This window comes from Rhinatrema bivittatum, chromosome 2 (assembly GCF_901001135.1).
Source record: "Rhinatrema bivittatum chromosome 2, aRhiBiv1.1, whole genome shotgun sequence".
Classification (NCBI taxonomy): Eukaryota; Metazoa; Chordata; class Amphibia; order Gymnophiona; family Rhinatrematidae; genus Rhinatrema; species Rhinatrema bivittatum.
Window position 1 is genome coordinate 237222144 of NC_042616.1, and position 27080 is coordinate 237249223.

General features: G+C 43.2%; 1 protein-coding gene across 3 annotated transcripts in view; it reads left to right on the forward strand.

Annotated features, from left to right (window-relative positions):
* Positions 1–27080, forward strand: part of LOC115084420 (ubiquitin-conjugating enzyme E2 E2) — a 537898-nt gene that overhangs the window by 63240 nt on the left and 447578 nt on the right. For all 3 annotated transcript variants that reach the window (XM_029589296.1, XM_029589295.1, XM_029589297.1), the window contains exon 3: positions 7428–7478. In XM_029589296.1, the coding sequence (XP_029445156.1) occupies positions 7428–7478 (51 nt within the window). The remainder of the gene's footprint in view (positions 1–7427; positions 7479–27080) is intronic.

Sequence of the window (27080 nt, forward strand, 5' to 3'; positions counted from 1 at the left end):
GATTTTGTGTGTATAAGAGAATGAAGGTGTGTGTGTGTGTGTATGTGAGAAAGAGAGAAAGAAGGAGCTTGTATGAGGAAGTGTGCAGGAATGACAGATTGGGAGCTTGTGTGAGGGAGTGAGCATGCATGTCTGTGTGAGAGAAGGAGCCTGTGTGAAGGGGTGTGTGTGTGTGCAAGAGACAGATTGTGAGGGGGTGTACGAAAGAGAGACTGAGCGGGGGTGTGTGTGAGAGAGGGAGCCTTTATGAAGGAGTGTGTATGTGAGTAAGAGAGTGGGAGCTTGTTTGAGGGTGTGTATGTGTGAGTGAGAGGAATTCTGGGTTTATGAGGGAATGAGGGGGTGTGTGTGTGTGTGATGTTTGAGTAGAAGAGAGAGGGAGGGAGCTTGTGTGAGGGTGTGTGTGTGAGATTGAGACAAGGAACCCTTGTTTGTGTGTGTATATGTGAGAGAGAGAGAGAAAAAAAAGAGCGGGCCTGTATGAATGAATAAGGGTGTATATACATATGAGGGAGCGAGGGTGTGAGAGTGAGAGAGCATATGTGTATGTGTGTGCATAAATGAGAGAGCATGTGTGTGTGTTTGTGTGTGGTAGAGCATGTATGTGTAGGAGAATCTGTATTTGTGAGTGAGAGAGAACGGATGTGAGTGTGTGTGTGTGTGTGTATATATCAGAGAGAAAGGAGAGAATTTGTGTGCAGCAACCCCTGCTCCCCATCCCATCAACTAATCCATGACAATCTCAGGGCACCTGAAAATCAAAAGTTCCCAGGTATGGAGAATGGTTAATTTTACTGTATATCCTTATTAGTTTTAATTATTTGGGGTTATTTGCTGTGTCTGCTATTTCTCAATTTTTTGGGGGAGTTGGAACTTTTTTTTAATGAGTTTTTAATTATTGGATGTCATTCTATTTGTCAGCTATTTTGAAATGTTCTTTTTAATAGTATGGTTTTACTATCTTGATGTTTTACATTTCTTGATTTTGTTTGATATTTTATGAAGAATGGCAATGTTTCTGTTTTCCCATTGTTGAGCTGCATATAGAGTCTACTTTTGTGATTTCCAGTTCAGTTTTTGTCTGCACATTTTTAATTTTTACTTTATGGTCTCTTTATTCTGTGTTTGGTGAGGGTTTGGCTGTGTAATGCATGCGTGATAGAACTTGAGGTATTCTGCTAGTTTGTGTAGGGTTCTATAGTAGCTAGGCTTGTTCTATTTTCTAACAGGATGTGTATTAGGTTTTTTTAAAGCATGGTGTAATATTTACAGCGTTGCTTTTTCATAAGTAAGGTTGTTAATATGCGAGTGCTGACAGTTAGTGCTGTTTTGGTATGGGAGATTTACCCATGGTTTTGAGTGCCAAGCCTACACCCAGCACATGTTACAATAGGCCTAATACTATATGGAAACACAATAAATACAACTATTTATTTATAAATAAAAAAATACAACTTGGAAACAGAGAAAATGTTGAAAAAAATAAACCCTGCACGTCATGACATGGACACCATCCCAACCCGAGCTTTAAAGGAAGTCGCTCATCCCTTAGCCCCAACAATAGCAGCAATCATCAACAAATCGCTTATTGAGGGCGAGCTTCCTTCCAAATTAAAAATCGCTACAATCACTCCACTACTGAAGAAAAAAAACCTCAACCCAAAAGATTTAAACAACTACCGCCCAATATCAAACCTTCCCCTTTTTGCTAAATTGACAGAAAAGGCAGTTCTGAAACAACTAAACAAACACCTTGACGACCACAAAATTCTATTTCCCACACAACACGGTTTTAGAAAAAACCTCAGCACAGAAACCCTACTACTCAATCTCTCTGACACCTTATTAAGAGGCTTTGATAACAAACTAGATCACCTTCTGATCCTCCTCGATTTGTCAGCAGCCTTTGACACTGTGGACCACAAAAGGCTTATTTTTAGCCTGGAATCCATCGGGCTCACTGGAAAAACCCTCAACTGGTTTTCCTCTTTCCTTAATAACAGATTTTTCAAAGTTTTCTACAACAACTTTTCATCTGAGGCCATCCCTCTAGATCAGGGGTCAGGAACCTTTTTGGCTGAGAGAGCCATAAACGCCACATATTTTAAAATGTAATTCCATGAGAGCCATACAATATGTTTAAAACTAAATACAAGTAAATGTGTGCATTTTATGTAAGATCACACTTTTAAAGTACAATAAGTCTCTGAAAATATTACACCAGGCCTTAAGACACCAATACATCTCCTATTAGGAAAACGGACCAAGTCAGGCTGCTATAGAGTCCTACACAGAAACTACACGCCAGCAGAAAACCTCACCTGAATCACGTGCTGTCCCTCACCTAACATAGAATAAAGAGACCAAAACGCATAACAAGAAGCATGCAGACAAAAACTGAATTGGAAACTGCAACAAGCCAGAGTCTCTGTATGCAGTGTAACAAAGGAAAAAAGAAACATCACACATCCTTATAAAACAAATCAAGAAATATAAAATCATCAGCAGTAAAACTGTACTAACAAAAAGAACATATTTCGAAACAGCTGATGAGTGGAATATCCAATAATTAAAAACTCATATAAAACATTTCCAGATACCAACAAAATATTTCAAAATAGCAGACACAAAGATCCAGTAATGAAAAATAATAAGGATACAAAAATTTTTTTGCTCTGCATACCTGGGAACGTTTGATATCCAGGTGTCCTGAGATTGTTCTGAATTAGCAGGAGGTGGGGTGGTTTGCTTGGAACTTTCTCCTCTCTCAGTCACATACCAGCGCTCTCTCTCACACTGGCTCTCAATGACACACCTATACACACATGCTCTCAGTCACTCACATATACAAATGTTTTTTCTCTCTCACTTATATAGGCTCTTAATTACACATTTACACACATGCTGTCTATCTTTTCACGCTTACACACACACAGGCTTTCAATCACATAAATACATGCTGTCTTTTTCTCTCACACACAGACTCTCATTCACATGCTTACAAACATGTCCTCTCTTTCTCTCATTTACACACAGGCTCTCAATCACATACTCACATGCTCCCTCACCTAAATCAGCTCTCAATCACACAGACACACATGGTCTCTCTCTCTCATTTAAACACAGGCTCTCAATCACATACTCACATGCTCCATCACCTAAACCAGCTGTCAATCAGACACAGACACACATGATCTCTCTCTTACTTATACACACAGGCTCTTAATCATACATACACATGATCTCTCTCACACACAAAGGATCTCAATCATACACACATACTCTTTCAAACAAACAGGTTTTCAATTACAAACTTACACATACAGGTTCCCAATGGTAAACTTACATTCATGCTCTCTCTCTCACAGGCAGGATCTCAATCACAGACATACTCTCTTTCACATATACAGGCTCTCAATCATTCACATACATGCAATCTCTCACTCACACACACAGGATCTCAAACACACATGCTTGCTCGCTCATTCATTCACTCTCTCTCTCCCCCTTCCCCCCCCCCGGGAACTCGCCGCAGCAGCAGCCACCTCCCAATGCTAACCTCCTTCATTTCAGCCCTCGCGGAGGCGAAGGCGGAGTCCCATCGGCCGCGGTTGAAGATTTTCATTTTCCTCCGAGCCGCGCTGCAGTCTTCTTCCCGTCGGACACTAGCGTGCCTGCGCGGGTCTTCCCGCGCAGGCACCCGATGCTCTCCACTTCCTCTTCCGGGCCGCGGGAAGAAGAGAGCACCGGCGTGCTCTCTTCTTCCCGCGGCCCGGAAGAGGAAGTGGAGAGCATCGGGTGCCTGCGCGGGAAGACCCGCGCAGGCACCCGATGACTCCAGCGCTGGCACCCGGCTGACACCCGATGACTCCCGCGCAGGCACCCGGATGACTCCAGTCGGCGTGCTCTCTTCTCCTCCCCCCCGCGGCCCGGAAGAGGAAGTGGTGAGCATCGGGTGCCTGCGCGGAAGAAGAGACCACGCTAGTGTGGTCTCTTCTTCCCGCGCAGGCACCCGATGCTCACCACTTCCTCTTCCGGGCCGCGGGGGGGAGGAGAGAAGAGAGCACGCCGGTGCCGCTGACTCCAGCTGTCCTGCCGCGTTCCGCCCGGGCTGACAGCATTTTAAGCCCGGGCGGCGGAGGACCGGGGAGCAGCTGGGTCAGCGGGGAACCGCGAAGTATGGCGACACTTGTCTGCGAGCCAGATGCAGCCCTCAAAAGAGCCATATCTGGCTCGCGAGCCATGGGTTCCCGACCCCTGCTCTAGATACTGGAGTTCCTCAAGGGTCGGCTTTATCACCTATTCTCTTTAATATCTACCTTCTTCCTTTATGCCATCTTTTAACAAGCCTTAACATCATTTTCTACATGTATGCTGATGACATACAACTTCTCATTCCCATTACTTCATCATTAGAAGAAACAATGTCAAAAGCAGCCTCACACCTGAAAGAAATACTAAATCTGCTGAACAATCTAAAATTATGCTTAAATATGAGCAAAACAGAATGTATATTAATTACAAGAAAAAACTTTGGTATAACTTCCACTCCACCCTTCCAATTTGATAACATTCAAATTCAACTCAGAGACAACGTTAAAGACCTGGGTTTCTGGCTAGATAATGAGCTAAATTTTAAAAAGCACATCACAACAAAAACAAGAGAAGGCTTTTACAAAATTCAAATACTCAAACACCTAAAACCGCTGCTTCATCCCCAGGATTTCAGAACCGTTCTTCAAGCCCTCATCTTCTCCAGTTTGGACTACTGCAACTCCCTTCTGATAGGCCTCCCTAATTCAACTTTAAGACCTCTGCAGTTACTCCAAAACGCAGCTGCCAGAATCCTGTCTGGTAAAAGAAAATCTGACCATATATCCCCAGTACTATACAACTTACAATGGCTACCAGTTAAAAAAAGAATAGAGTACAAAGTACTCACAATCCTACACAAATCAATTCACAAAGTTGACTTCTCTGCCCTGGACAATATTATACATCTACATAAATCTTCACGTACAACAAGATCTACATATAAAGTTCAGCTGGATGTCCCTTCTTAACTCAAGCCAAATTATCCTCCACTAGAAATAGAGCCATCTCCATCATCGGCCCAAAATTATGGAACGCACTACCTCAACACCTCAATTCGCAAGAAAACTTTAAATCTTTTAAAAAAGATCTCAAAGATTGGTTACTCTCACAGTCGTACAATGGCTGCTCACCTAATGACAATTGAACATAATCTGTTTCATATCCACCTTCACGTTCCTTTTTATGCCTGCAATCCCCTCCTTCTGTATTCCGTCCTGTCCTGCAGAAACCTTTTTCTCTTTAACGGTGTCAACCGTCTACTTCAAGTGTTGCTTACACTAATAACTATTGTTCAATGTATGGGTCAATGTATTTATTGACTTTTTAAGTTAATGTTCTGATTCATTCTCTTTACACTGTTATGAATTTAAATGTAACTGGTTTGGTTATAATGTAAACCGGAGTGAAGGCTATGTCAGCTGTACCTCGGTATATAAACAAATGCTAAATAAATAAATATGGGTTCCAAGTGTCTTTTTTGCCTTTTAGCAGGGTTTTCTGGTTGACATACAATATGTATATTATATTTATATGCATTGATGTAAGTGATATTTTTGTTTCAGAAAACTGTACTTTGAATGTCCTTTTTCATGTAAAATCTATTGTAAATGCAAAATGTTGACTTGTGTGGGTGGGCTGGGGGGGTGGGAGAGGTTAGGGCTGGGGCTGGGGTCTAGGGGGCACAAGGCAGAAGGTTCACTTAGGGCACCCAATATCCATGCCCTGGCCCTGGACCTTTGTGGAATACCTGTCAAAAGTGGGAGCAAGGCAGATTACTAGACCCAGATATGACATGTAATCCAGTTCAGTACTGATCCTGCAACTCCATCTTCTCTTAATTGACATGCAATATTAACTTCCAAGTACTCAAATCACTCCTCAAGTTTTCTTAGGTCACTTCTCATTCTTTCTTAGTGTTATCTGAAAAAAGGCAATTTTTTTCCTTCTAAGGCCCTTGCAGTATTGCTCACAAAGATATTAAACTGAACTGGCCTAATGCCAGACCCTGAGGCTGGATAACTATCTATATGCCTGTTCTAAACAGGTCTAAAATTATCCGGCTAGCTTAATTGGATAGAAGTGAAAATCAGCTAAGCTAGCCGGATAACTTAGGTTCACGCCAGAATGCCGTTGGAGTGCTTTTTTTTTCTACCTGGCTTGATTTTAGCCGGATAATGACTTATCCGGCTAAAATCTAGCCAGATAGGTGGCTCAATATTCAAAAACTTGCCATTTAGCTAGATAGCTTGTGAGTTATCTGGCTAAATGGCTTTGAATATTGACCTCGGCAGGTCTTGGGCCAGCCTGGTGGCACAGTGGTAGCACTGCATTACTACCATGGGGAAGACCCGTGTTTGATTCCCAGGCCTGGACTGGGCTGCGTGAGTGGACAGGAGCGCCGTAGCCCGGTGACAATTACCAGCTGGGTGTCCTGGAGCCCTGCAATCAGGGGCCCCAAGTGCAGCCACTAGATGTCACTGTTGTATGATGACTAGGACTGCATCCACAGCTCTGGCCGGCCTGCAGAGCAGAGTCTGAGCCTGGGAATCAAATTCAGGTTACATCTCAACTGGTGTAAGCCCAAGGAGCAGGAAAAAAAAACCTGCTGAGCCAATAAGTGGCAAATCCTGCTTATGTGCTGTCCATCCTAAGAAACTCTTTCAACGTAGCCTATGAAAGAGTTGATTATGTTCACATTTTCACTTGTCGTTTATTACACTATCAGGCTGTTAGATAACATTTGGGAGATATTCGTCAAAAAATAACTTATCACACCTGGAAAAGATATTCAGACTATACAGGCAGAGGAGCCACTCTACATGCTCTGCTAAAGCCTTCAGTCCACCCACAAATTAGTCTATGTTCACTCAGATACTTTCACCCTTTTAGCAACTCTCAGACCCAAATATGTTTTAGCTGCTCAAAGCTGGTGAATTTCTGAATCACAGCAAATTTCTTTGGTTTTTTTTTTTTTGCTATTTTAAAAAATGTCTTCTATGTTTGGGGAGAAAGATGTGACTTAGGTACGATTTGCAAACTCACCCCAGGTAGACCAAACAGGCTGATAAGAGTCCTGGTTGTGCCCCATTGCATGCATGGAGTTGTAGGTTTAATAGCCCCATTGTGTTTTCCTTAGATAATCTGAACTACTACTCCATGCATGCAATGGGGCACAACCAGGACTGGATCAGCCTTTCAGTCCAACTGGATTGGGTTGGCAGCCTTAGACTCAGGACTTGCTGATTGCTACTGTGAACCTACCAGAAAAGTAAAAGCCAAAGAAAGCATGATGCTCTTAAAATATAAACTTTTTTTTCCTTCTCTCTTTTAAGAATTCAAAAAGAGCTTGCAGAAATCACATTAGACCCTCCTCCAAACTGTAGGTAAGTCACAATGGATTTTATTAATTTGGAATTTGGATCTACAGTTGTCTTGTTTCCTTGCTTGAAATGCTCACAAGGTTAGTAGCAGTGGGTTTACCTTTCGCTTTCATTTGATGAGACGGTATGATCAGGGAGAGAATAACGCTGACCTGCTTTGTATCCAACTTGCGTGTGGAAAGAGTAGCTGAGGTTTTAAAAGCTTGCATATGACAGTATTTAAGAAGTGCACAACAAGCAAGTCAGAACGGTAACGGGAATAATTTTGGAAGAACAGGATGAGAAGTCAAATCATTGTTTAGTATGGATAGTGTCCGATCAGTGATTTTGGTTTTCTCTGTGTACTGTGATTTTAAGAAAATGTTTCCTTGGCTGCCACTGTTGCTACCTTTAGTCTGCTTTCTTTCCCCTTGTGATTGCTGACTTATGACGGTTAGACAGATGTTGAAGGTGTACCCAGTTCTGTCTGGTTATTATTTATTTATTTATTTTGGGTGGCTTTCTTTTGTTCCTGGCAGAAAATGAGAAGTCAGGATAAACATCACGGCGAGATGATATAAAATGCTGCTGGGTTTTCAGATCAGCAGAGGTTACGGGTGTTGAATGAAAGCTGCTTGCTAACAATGCAGACTGCATCAAATGCAGGTGACCTTGTAACCCAAAGCCAGAACACTTACTTTCAGCCCCTCACTGAGAAAGAGAAGACTGAGAAACAGTTGCAGTTTAGTAGTACTTTAATAGGGAATTTGTTGTGTTGTATACATGTATATATATATATATATATATATATACATATATATATATATATATACATATATACATAAAACAAGGTATTGCAACAAGTCATATTTGGAATGCAGACGACGTTCATCTAAACTGTACTGTTCCACTCTCATGTAAACTAGTGCACCAGTGCACATCTGGACCAAAGTGTTGTTACAATGTTAGTGCAATAGTGGCTCTGTAGCAAAACCGAGGTTTGCATTTTAATTGAATTCGCCAAATCCAGTATATTCTGGGAATATATATTATTTTGTGTGTTTGGCATTACTCCATTTGGTCTTCATAGAAGAGACCAGTGCATCCTTAGGAGAGCACTTTGCTGTCAAGGGTTTCACTACAACGCTAGCGTTCCTAGACTCCTTCAGTCCATTGAGATAACCACTTTCCCAGAATTCTCTAACTAAGCTGTTTCATCCCTCTTAGGGCTTGGCTCACAATTTAATGCATCAGAGCAGTTTGGGGATGGATGAAAGGTAACTCTTAGTGGCTCAGTTTGTTGAGTAATAAGAATTGAAGAAGCACAGCGGGAGAGAAGAGAGCTCTTTAGCAACATTTTCAAAGCTAGTGCAAATGTCTCCAGTCTTGCACCACTGTATTTTCCTGTTTAAAAACATGGGACATCTTTATGGATAAATCTGATAGTCCAGTTGCCTTAGTGAAAAACGTCAGCCAAACTTGGATCTATCCTTTCTGTTATAGTGTTAAGAAATCTGCAGCTGATACTCTGAGCTGTTCTGTGGCTGTTAGAACAGAGAGCCTATCTGAAGCCTTTTTCCTTGCCAAGAAAGCAAATCTGAAAGTTGAGTAGGGAAACCCCCTTTTCCTGATGAAACACACGCACAAAGTGCTGACCGACCGACCGACCGACAGAATGGCAACTTCTTCATGTAATAAAGCAATGGCGTGAATCCTCGCCTTTGTTCTTTGAATTACTGTCGGGAGTTACAGTCCAGGACTAAAACAGTATAAGGGGGTGGAATGCATATCTGTCGGCGAAGATTGTTAAAGTTGCAAGATAAATTATATTTGGTTCTGCCTGTATGATGCTAAAACGTAGGATTTGGGAAATTGAACCTTCCTATGCCGCCTTGTCTATTTGTTGTAGCAGCTGATTTAGACAGCTTTACTATTATATTCTTTTCTAAGCACTAAAACTGCCATTAATGTAACGGAATTGAAGTTAATTTATGCTTGATCCTGTCTAATCATGTACTTTTCATCGGTGACAGTGTGTTATGCTTTGCCTGAATACTTTGAAGACTTTTTTTTTTCTGAAATATAAATATATCTGGTTTATATTAGCAGTCATTTCACTCAATGCCCTATCAAAAAATGGATTAAGCACAGTTCCGTTCTGAGCTAGGTTATATGGCCATCGATGGGAAACGATGGAGTGTTTAAGTGAACTATAGCGGGTATCTTCAGACTCTGGCTGCAGATAGATCTGGTTTGTAGCATTTTTCTTAGACCAAATATATGCAAAGACATCTCATGAACATTCATTGTAGTTCTTTAAAAAAACAAAACAAAAAAACCCCCCAGACCTGTGTAGTGTCCTTTGCTGAGGATGCCTGAACTGAAACTCCTTAGTGCCTGGAATCCTTTCTTAAGCGAGTTCACTCTCGCGTGGCTCCGGTGCATCTGGTATGCGCAGCAGAAGACCAAATCGGACATAAGAGAATGAAACCTGACCGTGCCCAGGAGCCATAGTCTGGTGTTGAATTATAAAAACTAAACATTCCAGCAGAGGTGGGTAATGGAGGGCTAAGAGGGAGGGTCTTTAAGCAGATCTTCCACTATCATAAACCTCTCTACACCTTTTCAGATGTCTTCCCAATAAATGTAGCAGCCTCTTTTTCTCCTCCCTGTTGTAGGCTTTCCAGGTTTATTCAGGTAATGAGGGATAAGCTCAGCTAAGTCCTCATTTTGCCTTTCCATGTATCCACTTGTATTCTGATTTTACTAAGAAAAGCAGGACTTCTGTTTACCTTAACCTGTTCACTTCTCTTGAAAAAGTTGAGTACTAGTTCTCTTAACACCATCTATTTGTACTTTAGAAACTCCATTGGGTTCCCCACTAAATTGGTGCCCCTACTACAGGGACTTATAATGGTTTCTTCCAATTTTAAAACTACCCCTCTATTTGAGAAGAACATGGAGTTTCTTTAGAAAGAGATATAGAGACCCTCTAGTGAGCTACAGAGTTCTTATCCTTTCTACTGGGAAATGCAGCTGATCCCTTACATTCCAGATCAAGCATCATGTTCAGCTTATGCCGCCCTCTCATTGCCGCCTTTCCCAAACATTCCCTATAAGAAGTTAAATTGTGGAGCTGCATTACATGTTTTTGAATCTTGTGAATGGAGTAAACTGACTCGTCACTTGCCAGATGCCCTGCATGTGAGGCATGCTTTTTTCTTTGGAATAACCAGCCTGGTGTGGAGTATCCTGTTGTGTCTGTGCGTCTGGCTCCTGATGGACACCAATAAGGTCCAGAATATCCTCCCTCCCCACCCCCATCAGGAAGAACCCACTTTCTGGTAAGGATAGCAGCATGGGAGGGGCTACACATTTTTCCATGACTACTGTTAACTTTAGTAAACATCAAGAACTAAGCCATGAAGGATACTTTGAGCCAGCTCTCTGAACTTCTGTCTTCCTTCTGGAAACATTTTGGTCAGGACAGTCACTGGCCAAAATGGTGCCCCCTTCCCTTTTAGGGCCAAAGGCTCACAGACTGACTCAGAAGGGCAGTGTGGCACATCTACACACACCTTCTCCAAACTTGGCACCCTGGCAGTCACCCTGCTTGCCAGCACCTAGTGACTGTCCTGATTTTGGGATTTCTTCTGCTTTTGTTAGTATAAATGCTGAGTGAAGAGCAGTTCAAATCAGGAATGAAGGTTAGTAGGCAACTCTGAGAGTTGTGGAAAGTTAATGTACGGACTTATCGAAAAAGTCAGCTGGAGAATCGAATGCTGGGGTCTCAAATGCTGGTCCTTAAGAGCAGCCAATGAATTTATCAGGAGATAAGAGTTGAGGGGGCAATGAGGAGGAAACAGCAAATGGTAAGGATTTTTTAAACTTTTTATTACACAAATTAACAAACATGGGTTAAGCAATTATATAACTCTTCCCTTATCAGAGGGTGACACATGAGGTCACAAAAACCCTCTCTGAAATTACTTTCTTGATCCGTGCAGCCCATGGAAACTGGGAGTTGCCACTTGGGGGCCCACCCTCCACGCAGGAGGAGAAATAGCTCACCAGCAAGGGAAGGCTAGAGGGAAAAGGTGGAGGGCAGAGAAGTTGGGAAGGTGGAGAGAGAAAACTAGAAACTGAGGGTAGTGGTGATTGTCTGCCAGGTGAATGCCAGGTTGCTGACCTGTGGAAGGTTTCTGCACTGGGAGGAAGTGTGGAGGCCACCGCTGGGAGGTAAGAGACCTAAAAGATGTGAGGAGACAAGGTGTTTCTGGAAGGAAGAGGGGTGGGAAAGAAGTAACATGAAAGAGAGGTGACAGAGAGAAATGACGCACATGAAAAAGTAAAATGGAATAAAATGAGGAAAAGCAGTCGGAAGGCAGGCAAGAAGAGAAAATGGCATAATGAGGAAAATATAAGCAAAGATATAAAGCATTTTTTTCCCCCACTATTTCAGTTCCCACCAGCTTTTCCAGCTATGGGCAGTGGGAGTGATGTTTGAATTTTTGGACCCTCCCCTTGCATTGATCCCACCTTTTTGTGGGAGGCTTGTGTGGGGTTACAGATCTCCCCATGAGCACGCTCAGAGTCAGAGAGGAGGCAGTACTGGTAGAGGGAGGGGCTGGAGTTGTTGGAGATCGCTGCCTAGGCCCCCTCAGGCCTGGAAAAGACAGAGAGAGAGAAGTGGGAGTGGAATTTCATGAATGGTCGTAGCCTCGCCCCTTGGGGTTTTGATTGGAAGAGAAGGAGTCTGCATTAGATCTGAAGAAATGTTTTGGACTTTCAGTTGACCAGTGTGGGTCAGTTTGCTGCAATGCAAAAGCAAGGGCAAGGAGATTTATAGACATTGTGATAATCGTGGATTCTGTTTTTGGATTTTGGTACTTCCTCTTTTCCTAGTTTATGCTGGAGCTGCCCAGTACTGGTGGGAAGGGATCATTAAGCCCGGATGGTGGTACAACAGGGACACACAAACCACAATTTTGACTCTTATGAGGTTTATGCAGTTTGATGTTTCCATACTGGTTGGGACTTCATTTTTTTCTGCAAGTAAACTTTTACTTTGAACACCAAAGTGGACTCTGCCCTTTGGTTTTTGCTTCTGGCACCTGTGTTTGGTGCTATTTTTCAGTGATTATTGGGGCACCCCCAGAGTACAGAGGCTTGGAGCGGTGGAGCTTTCCTTAGATACGCTCAGGGCCCCGGAAATTTCTCTCTCCCCCTCCCTCCTCCGGATGAATCCCGGTAAACGTAGCTCCTCGGATGCAGGTAACAACCCAGTTGGGGCAATCGGGGACCCCGCTTCATGCTGATTGAATGTGTTAAATAATATTTTGCTTCTGGAAATTCCATGCAATTATGGACAAGTAGAGCTTCTCTAATTTACTTCGCTTTTTCTCCTGCTCTTAGTATTCGCAATCATTTCTTTTTTTTATTGTTCTCACTGAACAGGATTTTCTTGTTGTAGTGGAATACTCGTTTTATAAAGACAGAAGGAAGGAAGGCAGATGCATAAAAGGGAAGGAAATGGTGGACAAGACAGAATGATAGGGAAGGGAGCATAGAGGGAAGCGTGCTTGGGTCATGGTTTTTTCCCTGATTTCCAGAGGAAGGGGTATCCTTTACCCCACCACCACTGTCTGGTGTCCCACTCAAAGGCTTAATGACGTCCAGTGGCCCATGCAGGGCCCCACTTATTTAGCTGGCTCCTAGTTTTGAGCAAAACCTCAGCAGCCTTGCCATATGTTGCCCTCCGAGCATATTACATGTAGCGTATGCAGTGCACAGGGAATTGGATACAGTGCATCCAGTGTTAATAATAAGATGTGCGGCATGCTCTCTGAAGTCTGCTGGAAATTACCTCCCCTGTGAACTTTGTGCTGTGCATCATGTGTATTCCTTTATTTAATGGAGATCTGCTGTGGATATTTTGTGAAGAATGTTACTGTGAATGAGCTGCAATTACCATTTTTTTTATCTCTCACCCATCCAGACATATGAGGCTGTGGTTCTGAAGTGGTTCTGTTTAAAAAAAAAAATCATCCTTTTTAGATTTTTAGTGTTTCTGCAGGTATGACGTTCCTGCAGTGACATCCCTGTGGTTCCACATCTGGAGCTGCAGTCCTGCTCTTACGGGGGTTGTAGTCCAGCAGTGACAGTACTGTTAAAAATACAAAAAAAAGGAACGGACCGATTACTTTTTTTAATAGGCATTCATTCCAAAGACAGAGCCCTCGGTGGTTAAGTGATCACGGCGTTCATTCACAGCAACATTTTGAGCAAAAAGCAAACAAGTGCTCCCTCTTTATAGCAGGTCTTGTTTAAATCTGAAATAAATTTAGGAAGCGTGCTGTGAGTAGTATGGTAGAGGTTGGTGATTCTTCCTGTTGTACTGACACAGTCCTGCCATAGAGAAGAGTTTACAAGGAACATTTAGGAACACTGCAACAATATATACTCATCTGCTGCCCTTTCATTGCAAATAATGTATCGGGCCAATACAGTACAGTGCGCTCCGACGGAGCACACTGTTAACCCTCCATTGGACGCGCGTTACCCCTTATTCAGTAAGGGGCCGAAAACGCGTGTCCAACCCCCCCCCCCCACAGAACCTAATAGCGCCCGCAACATGCAAATGCATGTTGATGGCCCTATTAGTTATTCCCACGCGATTCACAAAGCAAAATGTGCAGCCAAGCCGCACATTTTACTTTCGGGGTAGGCGCTAATTTCTTCGGGCACCGGGAAAGTGCTTTTCTGTGCACCCTCCAACTTAATATCATGGCGATATTAAGTCGGAGGTCCCGAAAGTTACTAAAAGTAAAAAAAAAAAAATTCAAAGTTGAACTGTGGCTCGCGGTTCGAAAACCAGATGCTCAATTTTGCCGGCGTCCGGTTTCCGAACCTGTGGCTGTCAGCGGGCTCGAGAACCGACGCCGGCAAAATTGAGCGTCGGCTGTCAAACCCGCTGACAGCCGCTGCTCCGGTCCAAAAGGAGGCGCTAGGGATGTGCTAGTGTCCCTAGCGCCTCCTTTTACCTGTTTTTACCACCGGACCCAATTTGCATACAGAATCGCGCGCACAGGAGAAGCGGGCATTCGCCTGCTCTCCTGCGGACTTTACTGTATCGGCAAAAACAATTAATGGATTGTACAAGGTCTGCATTAAGGTAATAAGGATACAGATGGCTAAATAATGCAGCTTTTTTGTTCCTTTTTGCCTTTCCATATTTTAAAATGTCTTGCATTTTGTACTTCTGCTTTAAAATGATGCAGAGAAATGATCACGCCAGGATTATATTTTGTTATGGTAAAATCCTCTTTTACTCAGGAATATTCTTGCCTCAGTATTGTAACAGGCAGGTATTAAAGCTTTGGTTTTGTTTATAAGGTTAGTGTTCAGCTGTTTTTCTCTTCTGAGGCAGTGTAGAACGGAGACTCTTGAGCTTTCTTTCCAGGCTCGCAAGCAATATTTGAGCTGCACTGGAAACGGAAGATTAATCATTCTAAACATTTCTGCTTCGGTGACTACCTTACACACGTGGGCTTCTGTTTATTTTGATTGTAAATGACAAATCCTTGCTTGTGTGTTTCGGTAGCATATTTAAGGCCAGATGTACAGTATTAAAAGGGTTTATTCCATTTGGGGCCTGTGGGAAAATGCTTTGTACATCTGGCCCTAGTGAACACAGCTGGCTGAATGCACTGTTTTTTACCTTTCCTATCATCCTTTTCACATTAATGCTTATGTTCAAATATTTATTCACCTCCAGAGAGGAACTGGAAATCTAGTACATTGGCAGAAGGATGCAGTGCCTTTACCTTTTGTTTTTAGGCCTGGCCAGGCTTAAAGTGACTTGATGGTTTGTGATCTGTGTGAAATGCACGTGATGGGGCCAGCCATAGGGCGTGGCAATCAGAGCTATTGTCCTAGGCCCAGTGGTCACAAGGGCCCAGGGTTGGCCAGCACAGTCGGCTGCTTCATGCCGATTGGCTAATTCCTGAATGCCTGCGACCCATTCCGGCCTGGCACTCCTGTAGGATCTGACTCATCGTTGATGCCTGGGGTTGAGTATCCTCTTCAGCTGGCATTGGTTTCATGCACTAGAAATATTAGCAGAGAGGCCAATGACCAAATAGTCGTAGAGTAGAACTTTCTTTCACCTTCTAAATATGATTCCTCCGGGATGAGACCGAGAAAAGAGAGCAATGTAAGAAAGTGCTACTTCCTTTCCTGTATGTACCGACTGTGTAACCACAGTGGAGATTCCAGTTTCTAGTACTTAAGTCTGGGGCAGTTCACTTTGAACTACTAAATTCACTAGGATTTAAAAGATAAAGAAGTGTACAAATGTCCCTAACCAATAGGCATTTTGATGTGTTTGCCAAAGAGTATATTTGTAAGGTAGCAGAGCGGTGCTTCGCACTACCGTTCCCAAAGCCATGCACGAGGATAGATATCAAGTAGCACATGCAGCCACTGCTAAGCTCTATGTGTTCCCTCCCATCCCCTGCCACCGCCACCTTCAGGAAGGAGCCCTCCCTTCTCAGCCCTGCTGAGCACTGACCCACTCGTTATAAGGTTGGGGGATGCAGATTCTGTGAAAGGGAAAAAGATAAACCTGTAGGGCCCTAAGAGGATCACGCTCCAAAGTGAAACTGAACACACTCGGATGATATGCTACAGACAGAAAAATAGATTTTACTTCAACGAGTTAAAAAGTTTAAGCAGGTTCAAGAACAACTACACAGTCCCCAAGCAAAAATCCAAACAAATAGCAATCTTCAAGTTACCAAAAGTTACTTTACAGACACAGTTCTTATGCTGCTTAAGTAACTTTCAGTTTCTCACTGGACTCTCTTTATTACTCCTGAACAAGGCTTCAGAATTTTCCGACCTCCTCAATATCAAAAGAATCCTCTTCTTATACAAATAATTTCTCACAGATGGCTGGCTTGAGCAGAAAAAACCCCTCTCCAGTTCCCTCAGGGTTGAATCTTCCTGGGTTGCTTCTTTGCCCCTTACAAGAGAGACCTCATCTCCTGTGACTCCACTGAAAAATGCGGGACAGAGTGCTGCCCTTATGCAGTCTCTCCCAGACTCCCTCTGCGACATACAGCTGTTCACCCCAAGAACTCTTTGTCTCCTCCCACTCTTGGAGTCATCCTTTTTACAGCCCTCCTGTCATGATCCACCCTCGTAGGCGATGCCCCTGAACAGGAACCTCCCAGCACCGGAACATGCCGCACTCTGATGCTCAGCAGGGTTCATTTCACGACGGAGAGTCTGTTTATTTATTTGATTTATTTGCCCCCTTTTTCAGGCACTTCAAGTAGCTACGTGAGTTGTGCACTCACATAGCTACTTGCCCGTATTTGCAGGTGGCAAACACCAGTACTCGCAGTATTCCCATGGTATTGTGGGTAAGACAAGAATATGATGAGTGTCAGGGCCTGGGGGGCTACAAGGAGAGGAAGGAATTGTGGGAGGCAGAGAAGGAAATGGAGGAAATTGATGGGGGGGGGGAGAAGCAGGGCAACAGTGATGAGAGGAGAGGATCAAAGGGGAAAGAAAAAGAGAAGAGACGATTGTATGCAAAATCAAAACAAAAGAAGGGAAAGCTTGATGGCGTTGCTTATTTTATTTACCAGCTGATGAATCTAGAATACTTTCTAATAGTATCACTGCTTTAAAAATGTACAGTATATGTGGTAGCCAGTTCTATTCATGGTGATGGTGCTGCTTAAAAAGAGCAATCTGCCGTATTACCCCCAATTTATCCGGTTACTGTACGGTTTGGCCTACCTTGACCTTGACACCCTTATTTTGAAGTGAATTTAAATTACTTCATGAGACTTTTTGTAATTCGCAATCAAATGTGTAACATTACATGAACTCTGTAGTTAATGAGGGCAGCACTGGATCTATTAACCAATATTTTTGCAAAGAAAATAACATTTGTCTCAATCAAAGATGGATGTTTACTGCAACCAGAACAAATTCTTAATAAAATGTAATCAACTTTGCAAGTGATCTCTCTGGTCAGTAAATAGCAAGCCTGGAAACCACTAGAATTTATTGAATCAGTGAACTTGAGTGGTTGCGAGAAGAAACGTATTTGTGTTTGCAAACAAATTGTTTCCCTAATTTTATTTGTTAAGTTTAGCTTCCAAAACAGTTACTGCTATGAGAATGATATCTCATTTAGGGATTTAGACTGCTAGTACCTTTCTGTGTGGGATAAGATGTGTTTTTTCAGGTATTTCTTTGAATACGAGGACCTTGAATGTTGAGAAGCAAGCTGAGGGCCCGATGTAAGAAGAAAGAAGTACAAAGGAACATTGTATTTCAGTGCACGTTTTCTTTGCATGCTGGCTAAAGAAAAAATTAAGCTAAAAGTATGCAAATGCATCAGGAGTTAAACATGCATTTAAACCTAAAAGCGTGAGCAAAAATAAAAAAGAATAACATGCATAATCCATGTTTAATGCACACAAACCATAATCTATGTTTCGGAAACATGGTTTCTGTGCCTAAGCTGCATTTTTCATGCATGGGTACTACACACAAAATATGTCAGGAGCATAACCATGCCTTGTACACATAAAACTTGAACCCCGAACAGGCTTGTGCACCCAATTTAGGGGCAGAAAACATGGGTTAGAAGCACAAGCTATGCTCCTATAACCCTGAACTTGGTGAATACTTCAAGATCCACAGGGTTGGTCAGGAAAGAAATAGGGGCTAAGTCACGTGCACAGTCGCAATCCACTCTCTTCAAGCCCCATTCAGTGGATTCTTCGTTCGGGGTGGGGGTGGGGAGGTTATTAAATGCATCCATCACCAACTGGTTGATTTTAAAAGCCCTATGCGTGCCAAAGCCAGGAGATACTCGCGTGACTCGGCCTGGCGCACCCACGCGGATTTTAAAACCCGTGCGTGTACGCAAACATCACTCGGTAAGAGTATAAAAAAGTTTTGTGAAAAAGGGGCGGGGTGAAAGCATGGTCTCGGCGGGGAATGGGTGGGCTGGGACTGCACCATGAAATCAGCGCGTAAGTAGTTATGTGCACAAGCGCTCATTGGGATCCCCTACCGCATAACTTTATAGAAACATAGAAACATAGAAATGACGGCAGAAGAAGACCAAACGGCCCATCCAGTCTGCCCAGCAAGCTTCACATTTTTTTCTCATACTTATCTGTTTCTCTTAGCTCTTTGGTTCTATTTCTCTTCCACCCCCACCATGAATGTAGAGAGCAGTGATGGAGCTGCAACCAAGTGAAATATCAAGCTTGATTAGTTAGGGGTAGTAGGGGTAGTAACCGCCGCAATAAGCAAGCTACACCCATGTTTATTTGTTTTACCCAGACTGTGTTATTCAGCCCTTATTGGTTGTTTTTCTTCTCCCCTGCCGTTGAAGCAGGGAGCTATGCTGGATATGCGTGTAGTATCAGTTTTTCTTCTCCCCTGCCGTTGAAGCAGAGAGCTATGCTGGATATGCGTGAAGTATCAGTTTTTCTTCTCCCCTGCGGTTGAAGCAGGATATGCATTGAAAGTGAAGTATCAGGCTTATTTGGTTTGGGGTAGTAACCGCCGTAACAAGCCAGCTACTCCCCGCTTTGTGAGTGCGAATCCTTTTTCTTCTCCCCTGCCGTTGAAGCAGAGAGCTATGCTGGATATGCGTGAAGTATCAGTTTTTCTTCTCCCCTGCCGTTGAAGCAGAGAGCTATGCTGGATATGCGTGAAGTATCAGTTTTTCTTCTCCCCTGCCGTTGAAGCAGAGAGCTATGCGTGAAGTATCAGTTTTTCTTCTCCCCTACCGTTGAAGCAGAGAGCTATGCTGGATATGCATTGAAAGTGAAGTATCAGGCTTATTTGGTTTGGGGTAGTAACCGCCGTAACAAGCCAGCTACTCCCCACTTTGTGAGTGCGAATCCTTTTTCCACATTTCCTCTTGCTGTTGTAGCTTAGAGTGATGTTGGAGTCACAGTAACCATGTGTATGTTTATTGAATAAGGGTATTATCTCCAGGCAGTAGCCGTCATTCTGGCGAGCCACCCACTCTTTATTGACGGCCTCTTGATTTTATGGATCCACAGTGTTTATCCCACGCCCCTTTGAAGTCCTTCACAGTTCTGGTCTTCACCACTTCCTTCGGAAGGGCATTCCAGGCATCCACCACCCTCTCCGTGAAGAAATACTTCCTGACATTGGTTCTGAATCTTCCTCCCTGGAGCTTCAAATCGTGACCCCTGGTTCTGCTGATTTTTTTCCTATGGAAAAGGTTTGTCGTTGTCATTGGATCATTAAAACCTTTCAAGTATCTGAAAGTCTGTATCATATCACCTCTGCTCCTCCTTTCCTCCAGGGTGTACATATTTAGATTCTTCAATCTCTCCTCATAAGTCATTTGATGAAGACCTTCCACCTTTTTGGTCACCCTTCTCTGGACCGCCTCCATCTTGTCTCTGTCTCTTCGGAGATACGGTCTCCAGAACTGAACACAATACTCCAGGTGAGGTCTCACCAAGGACCTGTACAAGGGGATAATCACTTCCCTTTCTTACTCGATATTCCTCTCTCTATGCAGCCCAGCATTCTTCTGGCTTTAGCTATCGCCTTGTCACATTGTTTCGCCGACTTCAGATCATTAGACACCATCACCCCAAGGTCTCTCTCCTGCTCCGTGCACATCAGCCTTTCTCCCCCATCGAATACAGTTCATTCGGATTTCCACTCCCCATATGCATGACTTTGCACTTCTTGGCATTGAATGTCAGCTGCCATGTCTTCGACCACTCTTCCATCTTCCTTAAATCCCGTCTCATTCTCTCCACTCCTTCCGGCGTGTCCACTCTGTTGCAGATCTTAGTGTCATCCGCAAAAAGACATACCTTACCTTCTATCCCTTCCACAATGTCGCTCACAAAGATATTGAAAAGGACCGGTCCCAACACCGATCCCTGCGGTACACCGCTTAAAACTGCTCTCTCTTCAGAGAGAGTTCCATTTACCATCACACATTGTCTTCTGTCCGTCAACCAGTTTGCAATCCAGGCCACCACCTCGGCACTCACTCCTAAGCTTCTCATTTTATTCACCAGTCTCCTGTGCGGGACAGTGTCAAAAGCTTTGCTGAAATCCAAGTAGATGACATCGAGTGCTCTTCCTCGATCCTATTCCTTGGTTACCAGTCAAAAAAGTCAATCAGATTTGTCTGACAGGATCTTCCAATGGTGAATACATGCTGCCTCTGGTCCAGCAATTCTCCCGACTGTAGATAGTTCACTATTCTCTCTTTCAACAGTGACTCCATTACTTTTCCCACCACTGAAGTGAGGCTAACCGGTCTGTAGTTACCAGCCTCTTCTCTGTTCCCACTCTTGTGAAGCGGGACCACCACCGCTCTCCTCCAATCATTCGGCACCACTCCGTTTCTAGGGATCTATTGAATAGGTCACACAGCGGACCTGCCAGCACATCTCTGAGCTCCCTCAGTATTCTGGGATGAACTTCATCAGGCCCCATGGCTTTGTCCACTTTCAGTTTCACCAGCTTCTTCCCATACATTTTTCTACTGTAAATGGAGTTACATCTACTCCATTCCCCTCCAGTTTCTTGTTAACTAGTGTCGGTCCTTCTCCAGGGTCCTCTTTAGTGAACACAGAACTGAAGTAGTATTCATTTAATATTTCTGCCATTTCTTCGTCTCTCTCCACGCATTGATCCTTTCCACCTTTCAATTTCACTATACCATTTTGAACTTTTCTCTTTTCACTGATATATCTGAAAAATGTTTTGTTACCACTCTTTACCTCTTTGGCAATCCTCTCTTCCGCTTGACTTTTTGCCATCTTGATTAATTTCTTCGTCTCCCTCAGTTCTACCAGATATTCTTCTTTGTGTTCCTCCTTTTGGGATCTTTTATATTCTTGAATGCTGTTCTTTTAGCCTTTATTTTGTCAGCCACCTCCTTTGAGAACCAGATAGGTTTCATTTTTCTTTTGCTTTTCTTTACTTTTCTAACATATAGATTAGTTGCCTTGGTGATTGCTCTCCTTTTAGATTGGTCCCACTGTTGATCCACATCTCTCTCGTTTTCCCAGCCTTTTAGTTCTTCCTCCAGGTACTTCCCCATTTCATCAAAGTCTGTGTTTTTGAACATCAAAACTTGGGGTTTTGTGCTTCTTTTCCGTGTCTTTTTGTGATATTAAACCATACCGTTTGATGATCACTGGTGCTGAGGTGGGCACCCACCTGGACGTCTGAGACATTATCTCCATTAGTGAGCACTAAGTCGAGTATAGCTCCTTCTCTCGTGGGTTCCATTACCATTTGTTTGAATAAAGCTACTTGCAGGGCATCTACTATTTCTCTACTATTTTTAGATTCTGCAGATGGATTCTCCAGTCTACATCTGGCATATTAAAGTCTCCAACGATCACCACTTCTCCTTTCTTTGCTATCCTGTGGATGTCTTCAATTAGATCTCTGTCCAGCTCTTCCTTTTGGTTTGGAGGCCTGTAAACCACTCCAATAAAAATGGATGCCCCATCTTTTTTTAAGTCTGCCCATAGTGCTTCTTTGCCCCATCTTCCTTGCAGCTCAGATGCTTGGATATTGTTTCTGACAAATAGAGCCACTCCTCCCCCTTTCCTATCCTCTCTGTCCTTCCTTAACAAGTTATAGCCTGGTATTGCCGTATCCCAGTCATGATATTCCGTAAACCATGTTTCCGTGACAGCAACAATGTCCAAGTCTGCCTCCACCATTAGGGCTTGCAGCTCTGGGATTTTATTACCCAAACTACGAGCATTTGTGCTCATAGCTTTCCAGCTTTCTTTGGTCAGGTTACTGCTGTTCCTGGACTCCTTTTGTGACCTATTTAGTTGAGGTTTGTTATCCACTTTTCTCTTTGCATTTGTGCAAGGGAAGATATTAATGCCTCTGATGACAGAATCATCCATCACTGTGAGCTTTTTCCTTTGGTTTCTGATTTGGAATTTCTGTATGCATTGGGTTTTTTCTCTCTTTTCCGATAACATTTCAATCTTTTTCTCAAGGACTTCTTCAGAATTTAATACAGAGAAGGCATTTTGTACTTGTTGCACTTGATACAGTGTGTGTCTACGGAACACAGGTCTTATTCTACCAGAGCCCACTGAAATACTTTTAAAGTTCCTTAATGGCCTGTGTGAGTGGTGGGATAGAGTTGTGGGTTGCACAGCTTTCAATAATGGGTGTCTGTGGGTTACAGGTCTTATCCTACCTGAGCCCACGGTAAATCTCTTTTTTCTTGAGTTTTGGTTATTCAGTGGTAAGTGGAAATTATTTCCTGAATAATGTACCGTGGCTGAGACTCTCTTTATTGAAGCTAATTCAGCTTTTAAAGTCATCCAGCTCCTTTCCAAGGTAGAGAGTTTTGAACAAAAGGGGCAAGCCTTAAGTTTCCATATGATTACCCTCAATATAAAGGCTCCACAGCAGTTGCATTGAATAGTACTCATTTAGGTAAGTTATTTGATTGGTGCACCTAAGGAATAATCAATTTACTAATTTATCTGGTTGCCTATTATGAAGTTAGGATGACTACATTAGAAATACAAACCTAGGGGTGGGTGGGCAGAGGGGTAGGGTGCGAGGGAGTTAAACAGTTTATACCTAGGTCAAGCTGGGTAGGGCAAGACACTTTCTGAAAGTTTACTTGTCCTTTAGCTAGTAAAAGGATCCCACAGCACTTATATCCCAATTTGTAACAGATTATATAACAGTTATACAATTAGAGGGATACTGGGAATTTTTTTCTTTTTTTTTTGTGGCTTTTTTGAATCTTACAACAATCTAATATCAAGAAACCAAACAGATTAGTATACAATATAATCAAGAAACCAAACTGATTAGTATACAACACTGGAATAGAAAGGGATTTGAAATCACAGAGCAGTTTTCTACACAGAATCAAACCAATATCAAGGAACCACAGATTATAATACTAGAATAAAAAGGGATTACTTCTCCTATGGATGGTGTGTAAGCTGTTTAACATAAACGAGGCTAGTCAGAGGGGTTTTAAGGCTTGGGGCTAATAGGGTAAAAGGAAAGCAAGTTAGGTAGGGGGTTTAAGAAGTCCTCTCCTTTACTGGGGCGAACTGGGAGGAACTGGGAAAAAAGGCCTATTGCGTGGCTGCTCGTGCCTAGTAAAATCCCCCCCCCCCCCACGAGCTTCAGACGGCATTCGCGCACACATGTGTGCGTCAATATAAAATCATGCGTGCATATACGTGCACATAGCTGATTTTATAACATGTGCGCATATATGTACGTATGCTATAAAATCAGTGCGTCCATAATCGCGCATGTGCGCGGGTCTTAAATTTTACTTCCAAGTGCATTTAAGAAATCTGAAGTACACGTAATAGGGGTTCCAACATAAAAGTCTTTCCTGAAGTGCCGGTGCAATAAAAGGAATTTGACAGAATATACTTTCCCTTTGGTAAATCCACAATCTAGAAATAAATGCTTGAATCAGCAGCTAGGTGGTTCCTCTTCTCTGTTAGCGGGGGTCCCCCTTATTCTTTTTTGAAATTTAGGGCCTCCACCAGCTATTCCATAAGGGACTCTGAGGATCCTGAACAATGGACACTCCTTCCAGTTTAGAGATCCTGAATAATGCTGAAGCTCTGGATCCTTTTCTCTTCTATTTTCCTTTTATACCGGTTAGGTACCAACTGGACTCTCCGGTGTATACCAGAAGGGTATAGGCTGTTAACGAGCAGCTTGTGGGTGCCATTTCTTCTCCTCTCTCCTGCTTCCTCTGGATACTGGATGAATCTCCTCACCTTCTCCAAGAATTTGCCGTGTGGGCACCGATACTCTCGGAATGAGCAAATCAGATGGGAAATTAACAAATTGCTTTTTTTATTTTGTTTGTTTTGAAAAGGTAGAAATCTTCCTTTCAACTGAAGATGTAAAACAAAGAAGCTTCTCTGACCTCGAAAGGTAGACTCCATTAGAAAGCCTCTTAAATCTCCACAAATCCATATCCCACCGAATCAGGCCTAGGATTTCTCCGGGGAAGAGGGGAAATGAAAAGGAACATTTCTCTCCCTTAGACTTTCAAATAAAAAATGCACAACTCCTGCAGAAGTCTCTGTCTTACAGGAGACAGCGTTTGCAGCAGCCTCTCGTGGATTGCCGTGGCTTAGATGGTTTGCTTCTCTCTCCTCTAAATGAGGAAGTCTGGCTGGGTTCAGCGTAGCCCAGCTGTGTAGACCCGGGCCGCAGTGCTGCTTTTCTGGGGCAGAAGGGGATGAGGGGACCCATGCCAGCCATCACTGAGCTCGGCTCAGGCAGAGAGACTTAGTTGAGGGAGGCAGTAGAGGGGATGAAATGCCTCTGGGAGGACCGTTTCATTATTTTGGTGATTTAGGCATTTTTTTTGGGGGGGGGGATTATGTAGGAAAGGAAACGGAAAAAAAACAATTAAATGAGCGAAAAACAAACAAAAAATAAATTAAAATGAAATTATTGGGCCTGGACACCCCTAGAAAACCTGAAATAACCGTATGCATCTCTCCGCCTTGATTAATATGGCATTTGCATGGGAAGTGCTGAGCTGTCTGTACATTTTTACTCAGGGTTGTGTGCAAACAAAAAATGTGGGCAGAGCTGCGTGCTAACGTGCCCACAGCCTAGCGCTCCTCATTACACCGGGACCTGAATGATTGTGGATGCAGCCATTGAAACCTTTGCACTTTATTTCTAGGAATGTTGGCGACTTTTTCTGCCTGATGGCCACCACACTTCTTTTTTCTCTACACATCTCTCCCCTGTGTACGCACAGCGGCAATAACCAGCCTTATCAAGAGCTGACGAGCCTTCTGCCAACATGACATAAATGGACACCAAATAAAAACCGAGCTCTGGAAAATTCCACATGTACTTCTTGAGTAGGGAAAAAGCAATCTGTCTCCCCTGAGTGTGACTGAAAATTAATTTTTTATAATGTGGGCTGATTGTTTTATTTGTTGTCATGGTTCACTTCAGTCCTGCAAAAAAGTAGCAAATCAGGTTTTGCACGTCAGTGAGTGATGGGCTACATAGATACAGAACCCCTAATGTCTGTTTCACTGTAAAGTACTTTTTGTCTGACTGTACCGAAAGCTTCCACACATTACAAAGGCCAATGAACTCTCTGTTATGTGGCATGCGAAATAGATTATGCTCCAAAAACTCCTGACGTGAATAGAATTGTGTGCTTAAAGTAATCGGCTTATCAAACACACACCATGACATTCATGGGAGAATGGCAACACTCCTGTAGATATCAGATGCAAATCTCTTTTGAAATTCTTTTTATTTGGAGAATGCTGTGTTTGAGTCTGTTTCTTAACTGGGTCCCTTATTTTCTCTAAAAGAAAAAGAAAGCTGTTCCGAGAGAAATTCTCTTTTTAAACTGTGTTTTTATTTGTAATAAACTACCAGCCTGGTATGTCTTGGCCAGCTGTCAGTTTAGAGGCTGCCAGGAGGACCATGAACAGTCATTTTCTAGCAGGAATCCTATTGAATGTTACTCCTTTATATTGTAGGGCTGAACTGAAATATCAATTTAATTATTTCTTAATTACCTTTCAAATGCTCTGATGAAAGTGACTTTCAAATGCAACATAGATAAATAATTGTGGGGACACCTCTAAATTTTTGCTCGCTTTTCTGTTCCATTTGTAGAAAATATCGTGGGGCAGATTTTTAGAAAGTACGCCGGATTTTAAAAGATACGCGTGTAGCTGCGCATATCATTTAAAATCCGAGGTTGGCGCACGCAAGTCTGCGCAAAATCGGCAGCCTGCCTCCGTTCCCTCCGAGGCTGCTCTGAAATCGGAGCGGCCTCGGAGGGAACTTTTTTTTTTGTCCCCCCCCCCACCTTTTTCTCCCTTCCCCTATCTAATCCACCCCCACCCCTAACTAAATCCCCTCCTCTACCTTTTTTCGTTGAGTTACACGCCCCTGAATGCCGTGCCACCCCCGACATGCCCCCCAAGCAAAGCCCTGGGACTTACGCATGTCCCAGGGCTTGGCCCGTGCCGGCGGCCTATGCAAAATAGGCGCGCCGGCGCGCAGGGCTTTTAAAATCTTCCTCTATGTGTGTGGGGGAGATCCCGGGCTTTGCATTGAAAGGTAATCTAAAATGTTTTATATGTTTGCATGTGTAATACCACTGAATGACCACAGGATTGCATTTATTGTGGGTAGGGTCTACATCAGGGATTCCCAGCCCTGTCCTGGGGACCCCACAGCCAGTCGGGTTTTCAGGATATCCACAATGAATATGCATGTGATAAATTTGCATATACCGAGACGCCATGGTATGCAAATGTATCTCATGCCTATTCATTGTGGACATCCTGAAAACCCAACTGGCTGTGGGGTCCCCAGGACAGGGCTGGGAAGCCCTGGCCTACATGATCTTAATGTTGTGAATAAGGGGTAGTGTGTTGGTTTCTTTAAGACTGTAGGTTTAGTTGATTGGTGGAAGATGTGTCCTGGGGAGGTATAAAACTGGGAGGGTTTGGTGGAAGTTTTCCCTTTCCTAGATTGGAGTCTGGGTGAGAGGGACCT